The 12797-nt window shown below is 35.2% G+C and overlaps 1 protein-coding gene across 1 annotated transcript; it reads right to left on the bottom strand.

Moving 5' to 3' along the window:
• Positions 1–5026: 5026 nt before the first annotated feature.
• Positions 5027–11188, bottom strand: LOC109244026 (calcium-dependent protein kinase 8-like). Its single transcript, XM_019411051.1, has 9 exons — positions 10946–11188; positions 9477–9995; positions 8253–8376; positions 8013–8156; positions 7741–7893; positions 7521–7636; positions 7082–7249; positions 5845–6075; positions 5027–5474 (listed from the first exon to the last, which is right to left on the bottom strand). Exons 2-9 carry the CDS (start codon positions 9972–9974, stop codon positions 5322–5324), a joined length of 1587 nt encoding a protein of 528 aa, XP_019266596.1. The 5' UTR covers positions 9975–9995; positions 10946–11188; the 3' UTR covers positions 5027–5321.
• Positions 11189–12797: the final 1609 nt, after the last annotated feature.

Raw genomic sequence — 12797 nt, 5'->3', positions numbered from 1 at the left:
AGTTCTCTATTCCCAAGGCTAGAACCGAGACATCTGGTTAAGATTTTCAAGTGATCCATTATTTCCGGGATTTTCAATAATGATGAGTTCCACATGTGAGTTGATCATTATGGCTGCTTCCAATTCTCATGTTATCTTTTGTTTCTGCAATTTTATCATAGCCATTCTCTTGCTTGGTGGATTCCAACCTAGTTCAGAAGATAATAACACCAATCTTGATCATTCTATGTCTAAGAGAAAAGAAACACTAGGCACTCCTAAGCCTAAAAGAGTTCAAAAAGGTATGAATCTTGATTGTGAAGTTAGAAAAATGAACACCATATGTGTCACATCACAAGAAATACATACATTTTCAGTATCGACTGACACATCGGCCATAGAAGTACTCCGGGATATAAACCAGGATAACAAAAGTGAAACGTACGACGATGCTGCTTGATTTCAATATTATGGGTGTGCTAACATTAAACAATCTCATCATCAAGCTACAATTTTCCAGAGTGAAAATGTGGAAGAGGCAAGTGCTAATATTACCATTGACAAAAAAATGTATTTGGCAAAAACAGGAAAGGAAATAGATGCCAACAATTTTGAAAATAGTGATGAAAAAGAAGAAGATGAGTTAAGGAAAAGGATTGAAGAATTCATTGAGAAGGTCAATAGGGGTTGGAGGGCAGAGAAGTTGGGAATATGTTATCAAAGTCAATCAACTGTATGATTTGTTAGTTTGTTGAGCACTAGCCAGTCTATGAAACAAGAAAATTGTAAATTTAAAAAATATGTATGTAGTCGATGTTATATAAGTTATAACTGTGATATGATGCACAATTTTGTACAATGAATTCTTCGTTATTTCTTTTCTTTATTTGTTTCTTTTTGAATTTTAAGTCTTAAATTGTAGCCTATAATGGAAAAACAGAAGTTGACAAGAAAGCAATTATTATTAGAAAAATTGAAAAAATAAGTTCAAGGAAATAGCAATTTGGACTTTACAGTTCTACACTTGGGATAATTTCAAGGAAATAGCAATGATAGGTATAATTATTGTTGAAGGACTGAATTATTTTGGAGATTAGAGATGTAACTAACTTTAATCATAATATACCACACAAAGGGAATACATCTCAATGCTCATAGGTACAGGCACATTTACTTTTTTTTTTTTTTTAACTCTGAACTATATATTTAGCTAAATTAAAATTATAGATCCGTCTATGTACATTAATATTTGACTTAATTCAGAAAAAAAAAAAAAACATGTCTTTATGAAGGGTAGAGCTAAGACAACTTATGGGTTGGGCTGAACCCGGTAGGTTTGTCCTGAATCTTGTATTTGTGTTATGAAATTCATTAAATATTAAAAAATTTGAATTTAGAATCAATTATTAAAACTTGGTGTTGTGTTCAAATCCTGCATTCGTCCCTGCTATTATGAGCAGTGGCGGAGGCAGGATTTCCTGAAAGGTGTGATGATAGGCTATAATTGCATATTTTAGTCGCTTATTACACTCGAATTTACTGCACTTTAATTGAGTTTGCGCTTTAATCGCTAGTGTTTTGCACTAATTGTGTGTTTTATGCCTTGTAGGTGTGATTTCGAGCTATATAGATGTTATGGAATGAATTTAAGTGATTTGAAGCTTTGAAGTCTGAGTAAAAGCTCAAGGAATTAAGCCGGGATCGTGTTCGGGGGTCAAATTTGATAATTAAGTACGAACGAAGACTTGAGGAGGCATATTGTGCACTATCTAGTAAAATAGACATAACTTTTTGCTCAGAACTCCATTTGGGCTCCACAATATATGGTTGGAAAGCTAACTCAAAGGGCTACAACTTTCATGTCTTACGTTTTCCCAAATTCCAAACGTAACAGGGTGAAAAACCGCGGTTTTTCCGCGACCGCGGCAGAACCGCGGTGGAAGGCAGTTTCTGAAGAATGAAGAATCCGCGAGGGTGTTTGGCCGCGGTTCCACCGCGATCGCGGTGAAACCGCGGTGGGAAGCGTAAATTTCAGGGGCTAAAGTTTAAAACATGGGATTTTAAGTCCTAAACCCTATATAAAACAAAGGAGGCCGGCCTAGAACAGGAGGGGACATATTTTGGACACAAATTAGACCTAAGGAGGCGGAGAGACACTACTTTAGGGTTAGACAACACCCTTGGAGGCAAGAACACATTGGGAGCAAGGCGGAGAATTCTTCTACGAGTTTTTCCTTCCTCTTCCTATTTTTCATTGTTGGTTATGACTTTTAGTATTGTAGTTTTACATGCTATTATGAATAGCTAATTTGTTATCTAGAGTTTTGATTGAACCTTTTGTAGGATAAATTCTTGTTATGTTTTTATATAGTTGAGCCATAGCTTTTCTCTATTTTTTCAACTACGTTTATATTGTGGTTGATTGAAGAGCTCTCAATTAGCTGTGCCTATTTAGTATGCATAACTCCGGAGAGAGTGCATATTTAGGTAATTGTTGAACAACACCACTCCCAAAGTATATGACGGATCAATAACCGAGGGTTTAAAGGTGGGATTAGGGATAACGAAGCCTTGGGTGCGATCTGAAGTGAGCTGTATTAAAAGCCAGCTAGCGTAGCTCGGGAGAGTACGTCTAGTAAATTGTCGTAATTACTCGGGAGAGATTTACGGCAATAAGAGTGCTCATGATCGGTAGAGAATACTTAGGCGAAATTATAGAAGACATAGCGGGAAGGATTCCGACAATTGGGGAAATCATAACTCTAGACCTCCTTAATCTTTTCTCTAACCCTCAGTATCGTTAGTTGTTAATTTACTATTTTAATTTGTTAGTTAATTAGTTAAACAGAAGAATCTTAATATCTATAAGTTAGGAATTGTTCAAGCTTGTCTTCTTGGTGATAGTGAACAACTGTAGCTAAACCTTAGTTCTCTGTGGGATTCGACTCCGGACTTGTAAACCGGATTATATTTGCAACGACCGCATTGTCCTTTTTATAAGGCATAGTTGGGAGTGATCAAGATGGTTCAAAAAAGAAAAATTTAAAAATTTAAAAGAGACTATATGATAGTGGGAAATAACCAACAACCTCACAAATATTTTGAACCCTCGTGAACATTGAGCTATGATTTTGGGATGTATTAAGGGGTTTCAACATATAATATATAGAGGCAAAAAACTGATTTTGCCTTAAATATACGGTATAATTTTCCGACGAAGTGGGTTCAATCGACCCCTCCCGCCCCTAAATCCGCCCGTGACTATGAGGTCAGTAGTGATGAAATCAGAAGGTGTAACAGCAAATAATCAAGCACTCGAGAATCTCTAGTAGTTAGAGGGAGCAAAGCAAGACTTTAATAAAATAATTAAAGACAACCCCATACTTTAATTGAAAAGGAAGTTTCTTAAAATAATTGTTTATATCTACATGACTTAACTAATCCAATTAAAAAAAAAGTCAATAAACTTAGCTTCCACACCACACCACACCACACCACACCTCACCATCAAAATGTGCACAAAAAGCTTAGTTGGCACACTTTTTAGAGTCATAGAAATACTTTAAAAAGGGCCTAATCCATTACCTATTATGAGTTATCCTGTTTGTGTTTTTGCAAATATGTTGAGTTCAACATTTGAGTTGCTCAATCAGACAAATTACAATTCTTTTCTTGCCTTCATTTTCTGCAATTTGATCATTGTCATCTTACTAGTTAATAGTTCAAAGCCAAGTGCAAAAATTAGTGACAACAAACTTGTTCCACTTTCTATGGCTTCTGAGAAAAATAATTGTTCTGTCTTGGACAAGAACAATGGTTTAGAAAATGCAGTTGAAGCAATGAACAATTGCAACGAAAATGAAACAATTGATCGTGACGAAGAAGATGAGCTAACAAGAAAAGTTGAAGAATTTATTCAGAAGGTAAATAGAAGTTGGAAAGCAGAAAAATTGAGTGCATATAAATAAATAGTTTGGTAAGTCAGAGATGCAGAATTAGAAGCGAATCCAGAGTTTAAACTCCGTGAGTTCAGGATGGGTTTGATCATATTATATGTATATATTTTGAACTTATGTTTGAATATGTATATATTCGAACTGAAAGCAATGCATTCAGTTTGATCTATAAATCCGCCTCTATGTATAACGGAGCTTTTCGTGCTCTAATATGAAATTCTTTCTGAAACAAATGCCATCACAAGAAATGGAAGTCCACCCTTAGGTAATTGATTTGGTTTCAAATTCTGTTCATCAAATAATTATACTGTATAACTTCCTCTAATTTCTTCGTGTCGCCCCTTAGTGAAGTTCTTGGCTCTGTCACTGCTACAAGATATAATGCTCTTTCTATAATTTAACTGTAAGGAAATTAATAATAATTAAACAAGGAAGTGTTTATAAGTACAATAAATACCCATAAAGCATATATACTCAATAATGAAATTCAGAGAATCAATAACACGTATCTCACTCAATAATGAAATTGAGAAGAAATTGACTTGTAAACCTGCTATTCATACAGTTAGGTTTTGTGTCATATCAATGGCGGATGTAGCTTATTAGCCATATCGTATTCCTATCTATCTCTCTCTCTATATATATATAAGTAAACATACCAGGAAATTAAGGGGAGCCAATACATAATATATATATACATATAATTTATTTTCTTTAACAATACTCTAATACATATATTTATACAGTTTTCAAGCATTCAAATTATTTAACTATCAAAATTCAAACTTTAATGATGCTTTTTTCCTCAACTAAAAATTAAAAATTTAACCTATTACCTTAATATCTTACTTCATGAATGTATTGTATAAATCAAATCGATACCTCAAACATTATGTACAATTAAATCTATTGTCATATAAACAAAATAGATGCTATTGACTAAGCCACAAGTAAAGAGCAAAAGACTTAAGTAATAAGAATAAATAAAAGGTCAAAAAATGTAAACCTTTTATTTATTAAATTTAATAGTTTGTAACTTTGTAATTTTTGTAGTGAACTGGAATGGACAAGTCAGAACTTTCATTGCTATATACTCTTACAATATTAAATATTTTGTCTCGAAGAAAAATACTTAAATTTTTTAATGATCTCTGATTCCATATATTTACAAGTAAATAAAGCTATTCATACATTTAAATATCATAGAATAAACAATCCTAAAGCTTGGCTAATAGTTACAAGTTGATATGCCTAAGATGGAGTTTAGATGGCAGAGAAAATTTGTTTAGACATAATGAGAGGAAACAAGAACTTCATAGTCAGATATCTATTAGTGAAAAAATTTCCTTTTTCCTCTAACATTTCTTTCTTTTGGATTTTGTTCATCTAGGCTTTGTTTTCGAGTTGTAACGAGCCATCCCTCATCAATTTTAAGCTGAGGCTGTTAAACCGTTCACGAGAATACTGTCGTGATGCTTTTCTCCAATCCGTACCAGCCTTCATCATCGCAGCAAATTCCTCGTAACTAATGCGACCATCCTGCATTATGACAAAATGAGAAGACACAACTGAGCTCCCAAACTCCGCGACAAGCTAGTGCAAACAAGTTGGATATTTGACATATACTTCAAGGCATGTTGTTATTAACGAGGGTCTATCGGAAACAGTGTCTCTGCTCGTCCAGGGTAGGGGTAAGGTTGTGTACATCCTATGCTCCCCAGACCCCACTTGTGGGATTACAATGGGTTGTTGTTGTACTTCAAGGCATGTTGTTAGAAATGAAAGAATAAACTTTAAACAAATCGGCAAAGACAATGAAAAACTTTTAAGGACAATTTGATAGCAAAGGAAAAACTTTTAAGGACAATTTGATAGTAATTGCACATAAACAGACAAATTAAATACTGACCTTATCCGTGTCAACGTCATGCATAATGGCATTGATGACTTCCTCACTATTGTTGTCGTCCTCATCGCTTAAGGCACTACGCAACTCTTCAATTTCAATGTAACCACTCTGGTTTTTGTCAAAAAATGAAAATGCTTTGTGCAGGTGTTCGTCATTAGCCATTTTCCTAAGATGAACAGATACAGCAACGAATTCTGCATAATTTAAACTTCCATCTCCATCAACATCGGCCTGTAAAATCAATACAGAAGATAAAAACATAAGAATCAAAATACTGGAAAATATTAAGCACCGAATTCAGGATTCCAAGACAAGCAAAATGTCAAGATCCTTTGGCTATAGATTTTTCTGCACTGAAACAATCATCCGGTAGAAGTACAACATTACAACTTACATTGACCAAGTATGCTTCGCAATTAATCAAAATCCTGATAGCACGATCAAGGACATAAGTGTAGTGTGGACTTCTCTTCAACAACTACGACTCCATCCCAAACTAGAGGTGTCCGCTAGCTATATAGGTACTCTACATCTTTCCACTCTCCATGGATACAAAGGGCAGCCCGGTGCACTAAGCTCTCGCTATGCGGGGTCCCAGGAAGAGCCGGACCACAGGGGTCTGTGTTGTACGCAGTCTTACCCTGCATTTCTGCAAGAGGCTGTTTCCACGGCTCGAACCCGTGACCTCCTGGTCACATGGCAGCAACTAACCAGTTACGCCAAGACTCCCTTTCTCTCCATGGATACACATTAAGAATTTTTTAAAACTAGAGGTTCTCTAGATTTTATACTTAAGCTTTAATCGACATACAAGGCTCTAACCAAACTAAAAAGACTCTTGCCAAACATTGGACCGATGTAAGTGTACCACCAACCTATGTTGCGCGGACTCTCCAAAATGAGACCGCACCCGTGTCGGATCCTCCAAAAATACACTATTTTTGGAGGATCCGACACGCACACGATAACATTTTCGAAGTGTCGGAGCAACATAGCCACCAACATCTTAGCCATAATCCAACTAGTTGCACTGCGGATCCGCGCATTTGGAGGACTACATAGGACATGGCCATATCATCTCAGACACCTGCCTTCTCCTCGAGGCAGAAAGTTCAAAGAGAGCCCAACAGTGCAGCAGGCCATACTATTAGCAGCTAACTTTCAATCTTTTGTTACCCCCTGATAGAGCTATAAGAGAATCAAATAGAGCCAAGAAACAGGGCATGAGAATGCTTACAGCTTGCATGAGAATCTGAAGATCAACATCAGAGGTCTGATGGCCAAGCTTCTGCAAACCATCTTTAAGTTCTCCAAGGTTTATCTGGCCCTTCTTTCCAGTATCCATCATTTCAAATGCGTCCCTCATTCCCGCCACTTCCTCCGCAGACAAAAACTCAGCTATAACCTGTGCATGAAACACAAGAAAGTAAAGATATCATGGAAATAAAATAAAAACGAAACTTGGTCAAAGGACAGGATCTTCTCTCCTTTTTTATGATGAGAATCAAAATTATAAACTATTATAAAGTAGCAGAAGGCAAGTGCAATAAATAGTCTGACAATCTTCTCTCCTTATTTCAAGCATTAAGATAAAGCATGTGAATTCATCTTTTATTGGACAGTGGAGAATCCGGAGCTTGCAGATATGATTGTTTATATCTAAAGTTTATATTTACCGTTAGAGCTTTTTTCTTGAGCTTGTTCATCACTGAAAACTGCTTGAGCCTTGCTTTTACAGTCTCGCCCAATGAGACGTTTGGTGCTTTCTTTATATTTTGTAACCAGGGATGCTCTGCATCCACATGAGTCAAAGCCGCCAAAAAAGATGTTTAGAGAGAGAGAGAGAGAGAGAACAGATGAATGAAGTAAAGTATCTCAATGATCCACAAACATTACCAAGAACTCGCGCAGCTGTGAGACGTCGACTTGGATCTGGATCAAGCATTTTCTTTACAAGATCCTTTGCATTATCAGAAACTTTAGGCCATGGATCCCTCTTGAAATCAATCACAGAACGAATAATTGCTTGGGCTACTCCTTGTTCAGTCTCTATAAATATTAAAAGGAACTTATAAGTATCAAGAAAATGTTAACAAATTGTGAAGCCGAAAATATCTGCATCTACGTTTTTTAATGATTATACAAATGAAGCAATAAAAGAAGCAGACCTGCCCAGAAGGGTGGAACACCACAAAGAAGAATGTAGAGTATAACTCCAGCACTCCAGACGTCAACCTCTGGTCCATAATTACGTTTTAGAACCTCTGGAGCCATGTAATAAGGACTTCCCACTATCTCATTAAAGCGTTCCCCTGTTAAAGAAATAAAGATTATTCCAAATGTTTAATCTTTTTTTTGAGCATGATAAAAAGGGCTCAAACTGACTGTTTCATTACTAATCCCATTACCAGGTTTAAAGAAAACTGACAACCCAAAGTCAATTGCTTTCAGTGGAGCTGTTTCTTTTTTGTTACCAAAAAGAAAGTTCTCAGGTTTGAGATCGCGATGCATAACCCCATGCCTGTGACACATCTGCAATACCATTGGAATTTTATAAATTGATTATTTACATAATAAAACCAGAGAGTAAAACTTGACGATAGATGTAATATCATAATCATTTCCACCCTTTAACAGGAAATTACAATTTCTGCTTTGGTCATTGAAAATCAATGCATTGGGCAATTCTTTACAAGACAGATTCATGAGTTACATATGAAATGAGATTCCAACCAACATAAAGTATTTCATAATGTCATCCAGCGCAAGCCAAATTAATAGTTATTTCAGAAAAGGAGACTAACTAAAAAAGGACCCAATTTAATGTCCTTTACCATGAAACGACGAGTAGTTACATTATTAAAGGGATAGCTTGGTGCACTAAGCTCCAGCGATGCGCAGGGTCCAGGGAAGGGTCGGAACACAAGGGTCTATTGTACATAGCCTTACCCTGCATTTCTACAAGCTCGAACCCGTGACCTCCTGATCACATAGCAGCAACTTTACCCGTTACACCAAGGCTCTCCCCTTTCAAGTAGTTACTTCAACAAACAACATAAATTTGATATCAATTTGTCATCTCTCTAAGCTGTAGTTAATTAGTTGTTGTTGGTGACAATTCCACCCTAAGTTGAGTTTGGACACCAATTGTTAGAAATGAGGATTAAAGATCAAAATTTGAAGCAGAAAGCACTTGCTTTTAGGGAGCGGCGGCCACATTTACTTCAGTACAAAAAGGGCAGCCCGGTGCACAAGGCATCGCGCGTTCTCGCAGGGTCCGGGAAAGGGTCGCACCCCAAGGGGTGTGATGTAGACAGCCTACCCTAATGCAAGCATTAGTGGCTGCTTCCACGGCTAGAACCCGTGAGCTATAGGTCACACGGAGACAATTTTACCGTTGCTCCAAGTCTCCCCTTCAATATACAAACTAAATTCCTAAACTTCGTTTGCAACAACCAAATTCTATGGTAGGCCGCTAGCTAATACTCCTTGAAAACAATAACTCTTCCACTTAAAATAGTTAGAACATAGGGTAACCTCTTTTCGATATAATTCGGGTGTAAGGGAACTTCCATGATACACAAAAACCAAATGGCGTCTAGTAGGAACTAAGAAGCTGATAAAAACTATACCTGAACGACTTCAACGACAGTCCTCAAAATTCCAGCAGCTGCCCTCTCGGTATAGTGACCTCTAGCTACGATACGGTCAAACAACTCACCACCCTCACACAGTTCCATCACAATGTGCACTGCATTATCATCCTCATATGTATCCTTCAAAGTCACAATATTAGGATGCTTAGGCAAATGCTTCATGATCTCAACCTCTCTCCTAACATCATCGATATCGACTGCAGTCCTTAGCTTCTTTTTGGATATCGATTTGCATGCATACTTATCGCCTGTGTCCACTTCAGTGCATAGGTAAGTAACCCCGAATTCTCCTCTTCCGAGCTCACGACCCAAATCATACTTGTCGTGTATGTTCTGCCCTGTTGGTTCTTTCAATACAACAAGCTTAACTCCACCCCCAGATGCCCCATAATCAATTGAAAAGGGGTTTGGTTTGTTCTTTTTGTTCTTCTTTTTTTCAGCAGATTTACCGGGTTTCACACAGCAATTACCCATGATGCTTTACAAGATCAACTCCTGAAAAATATCAAATAAAGATCAAAAATTGATTCTTGAAATAACTACTGTTTTTACAAAGAATGCTTGAAATGACTAGAAAATTGAATATGATACTTCTGCCAATAAAAACAGCAAAAATTCAAAATTTTCAAAGATTTCAAGAATAGGAGATAACCAAGAGTGGAAATTATTCCGATTCTGAGAAAAGCTACTACTTTTCATTCCAGAAAATACAATTAAAAAAAAGGAAAAATGGATAATAAAGGAAAAAAATTCCAGAAACTATGAAGTTTTAAGAACAACGAAATGCAGCAGAAAGGCCAAAACCTCACCTCAAAAATGTTGTTCTTTCCTCTACGGAGAAAATGCTGAAAATATGATAAAGCTAAAAGGATTGATTCTTGAAATAACTATTTTTTGAATAAATGATTCTTGAAATAACTATTAATTGCACATGGTATTTTTTCCCCATAAAAACAATAAACAACAATCAAATCCAAGCTCTATAATCAAATGATTAAAAGATTTCAACAAAATAAGATCTCCAAGAATCTTGGAAATTAATCGATGTATTAAAAAAAAATTCTTTTTAAAAAAAGAGCTATATACAGACAAAACCCAGAAAAATATGAAGCTTAAAGAACAGTTAAATGCAACAGAAATCAAATAAGGAAAAAAAAAAAAAGAACCCCACCTAAGAAATGTTGAACTTTTTCCTCTGAATTATGGGTTTTTAATAAATTGATTAATTTCAAGAAACAATAAGAAACATTGATTCAGAGAAAAAAATCTCCAACAATTTTGGAACTTAATCAATCTATTAAAAAAAATTTAAAAAAGCTAATTATAGAGGAACCCCAGAAAGCTATGAAGCTTAAAGAACAATGAAATGAAGAAAAAAAATAATATAATAACCATAACAATAATCACAAAAAAAAAAAAAAAAAAGAGGAGGAGGAGAAACTCACCTGAAAAATGTTGATTTTTTCCTCTGTATAATTGTGTTTGTGTATTGATATTATAGGCCAAAAAAGAAAAGCTAAAATGTAGAAAAGAAGAAAAAAAGGGAAAAAGATAGGAAGAAATCATGAAAAAAATCGGCCATGGGCAGAAGAGAGAGAGTCAAAAAAGCTCTTTTGCAGAGGTTTTCTCTCCTGCAATCCTCTCTCTCTCTCTCTCTCCTGTCTATTCTTCTGTCTCTATTAGTCTTATTTTCAAATTTCTATCTCTAGTAATTTTTCACTTTTCTTTTACATAAACTTAAATAAATTTTTTTTTTGTGTCTCAAAAATTAAATATCCTACGACTTTGACAAGAAAAAAATTGGTTTGTATTTTGGTTTTTTTTTTTGAGGTGGTGTCTATAAAAATTTATGCTTATCTAATAACAATAAAATTATGGGATACTCGTTACCTCTCATAAACACGTATCTACAAGGAGATAAAGCCATCCAACCGTGAATTAGTAGTATATTTTTTCTTTTCTATCACATAAAATATTTTTTTATGTCGGGAAATAATTATCCTGCTTTAACTTTAAAAAACAACTTCTAGAAATGAATTTTAACTAACTAGTTGCTAATTTTGTATAATCTTCTAATGGTAATATCTGAATAAGCTTACACGGACCTCAACAAAATTTTTACTATAGGATAACTCTATCCAAAGGTGATTGGAATTTTGTAATCATGATTTCAATTGAACTTAGTATGATCACTTAAAACGCGCACACAGACACACACATATATTTAAAATTTTAAACATAAGATTAAATCTTAAATTGATAATTGAAAAGTATAATAAATTTATTATAATTAGCTTTAAGGGTTGATCCGTCAAATTTAATGGTGAGTTTGTCTCTAGCTCTGTGTCTCTATCCATTAAAGTCTACATATATAAGAATAACTCTCCTAACATTTTTCATCATATATGTCATCTTCATTTATCATTAAGCTACACATTTTTCTTTGTCTTTCTTTTCCTTTTTATAACTGTGCCAACTTCGTGGTGGATGGGCATAATCAATGTGCTGCCAAGGATTCAATCTTACATCATTTGGTATTTTCTACTAAGTTCTTGTTGGGTTTTTAAGTATATTAATGCTTAAAAGAGGGTGAATGGAAAATGGAGGGAAAATGAAATATTTGAGTTTCATTTGAGATTTCTTCCTTGATGAAGGGATATTGTCCCATATTGGAAGAGGAAGAGGTTTTTAACGGGTATATAAGCAATTGCTCTTCTTCTAGCTCTTAAAGAGTTGAGAAGAAGGCAAGCCTCGCGTCGTCGTCGTCGCTCGATTTCGGCTTTGGTCAAATGCTTGATTGATTAATATTTTGGACCAAATTTGTTTGTTAATGTAAATATTAACAGAAATGTTATTAAATATCTGTTTTAATAACAAAATATTAATATTAAATCCAAGAATATTAATATTAAAATCCAACCGTTTCTATTTTTCCGTTTTCTATTTTTGTAACATAAAATTAACTACCCTCTTCAATTTTTCCTCTTTATTGTTGAGTAAATAGCCATTTATGTTATGGCATTTATGCTATGGCCGTTTTTGTAACGATCCGACTGGTCGTTTTGAACAATTGCGTCGAGTTCGGCAATTTGAGATCACGAGCAGCTTCACAGTATGTATATCAACTTGTGTGCATGGTTGGATTTATTTTCTGGATGAATTGGAGTCGAATTGAAAGAAGGAATATAGTTTTGGAAGCTTAAGCGGAGAGAATTTGATCGGAATTTGACTTTTGAGTAAATGGCTCCGGAATGAGTTTTGGATGATGTCAGTAGCTTCGTATGATGATTTTGGACT

This window comes from Nicotiana attenuata, unplaced genomic scaffold, assembly GCF_001879085.1.
Source record: "Nicotiana attenuata strain UT unplaced genomic scaffold, NIATTr2, whole genome shotgun sequence".
Lineage (NCBI taxonomy): Eukaryota > Viridiplantae > Streptophyta > Magnoliopsida > Solanales > Solanaceae > Nicotiana > Nicotiana attenuata.
Note: the sequence above shows the minus strand (reverse complement) of the source record. Positions and strands in the feature narration are given on the sequence as shown.

Excerpts from the sequence above, each read along its gene's own strand:
- LOC109244026 (XM_019411051.1), bottom strand. The coding sequence starts at position 9,974 with ATGGGTAATTGCTGTGTGAAACCCGGTAAATCTGCTGAAAAAAAGAAG. Across the intron at positions 6,076-7,081 it reads TTCAGATTCTCATGCAAGCT|GCCGATGTTGATGGAGATGG; the intron begins GTAAGCATTCTC and ends TTGATTTTACAG. Across the intron at positions 5,475-5,844 it reads ATGACGTTGACACGGATAAG|GATGGTCGCATTAGTTACGA; the intron begins GTCAGTATTTAA and ends GTCATAATGCAG.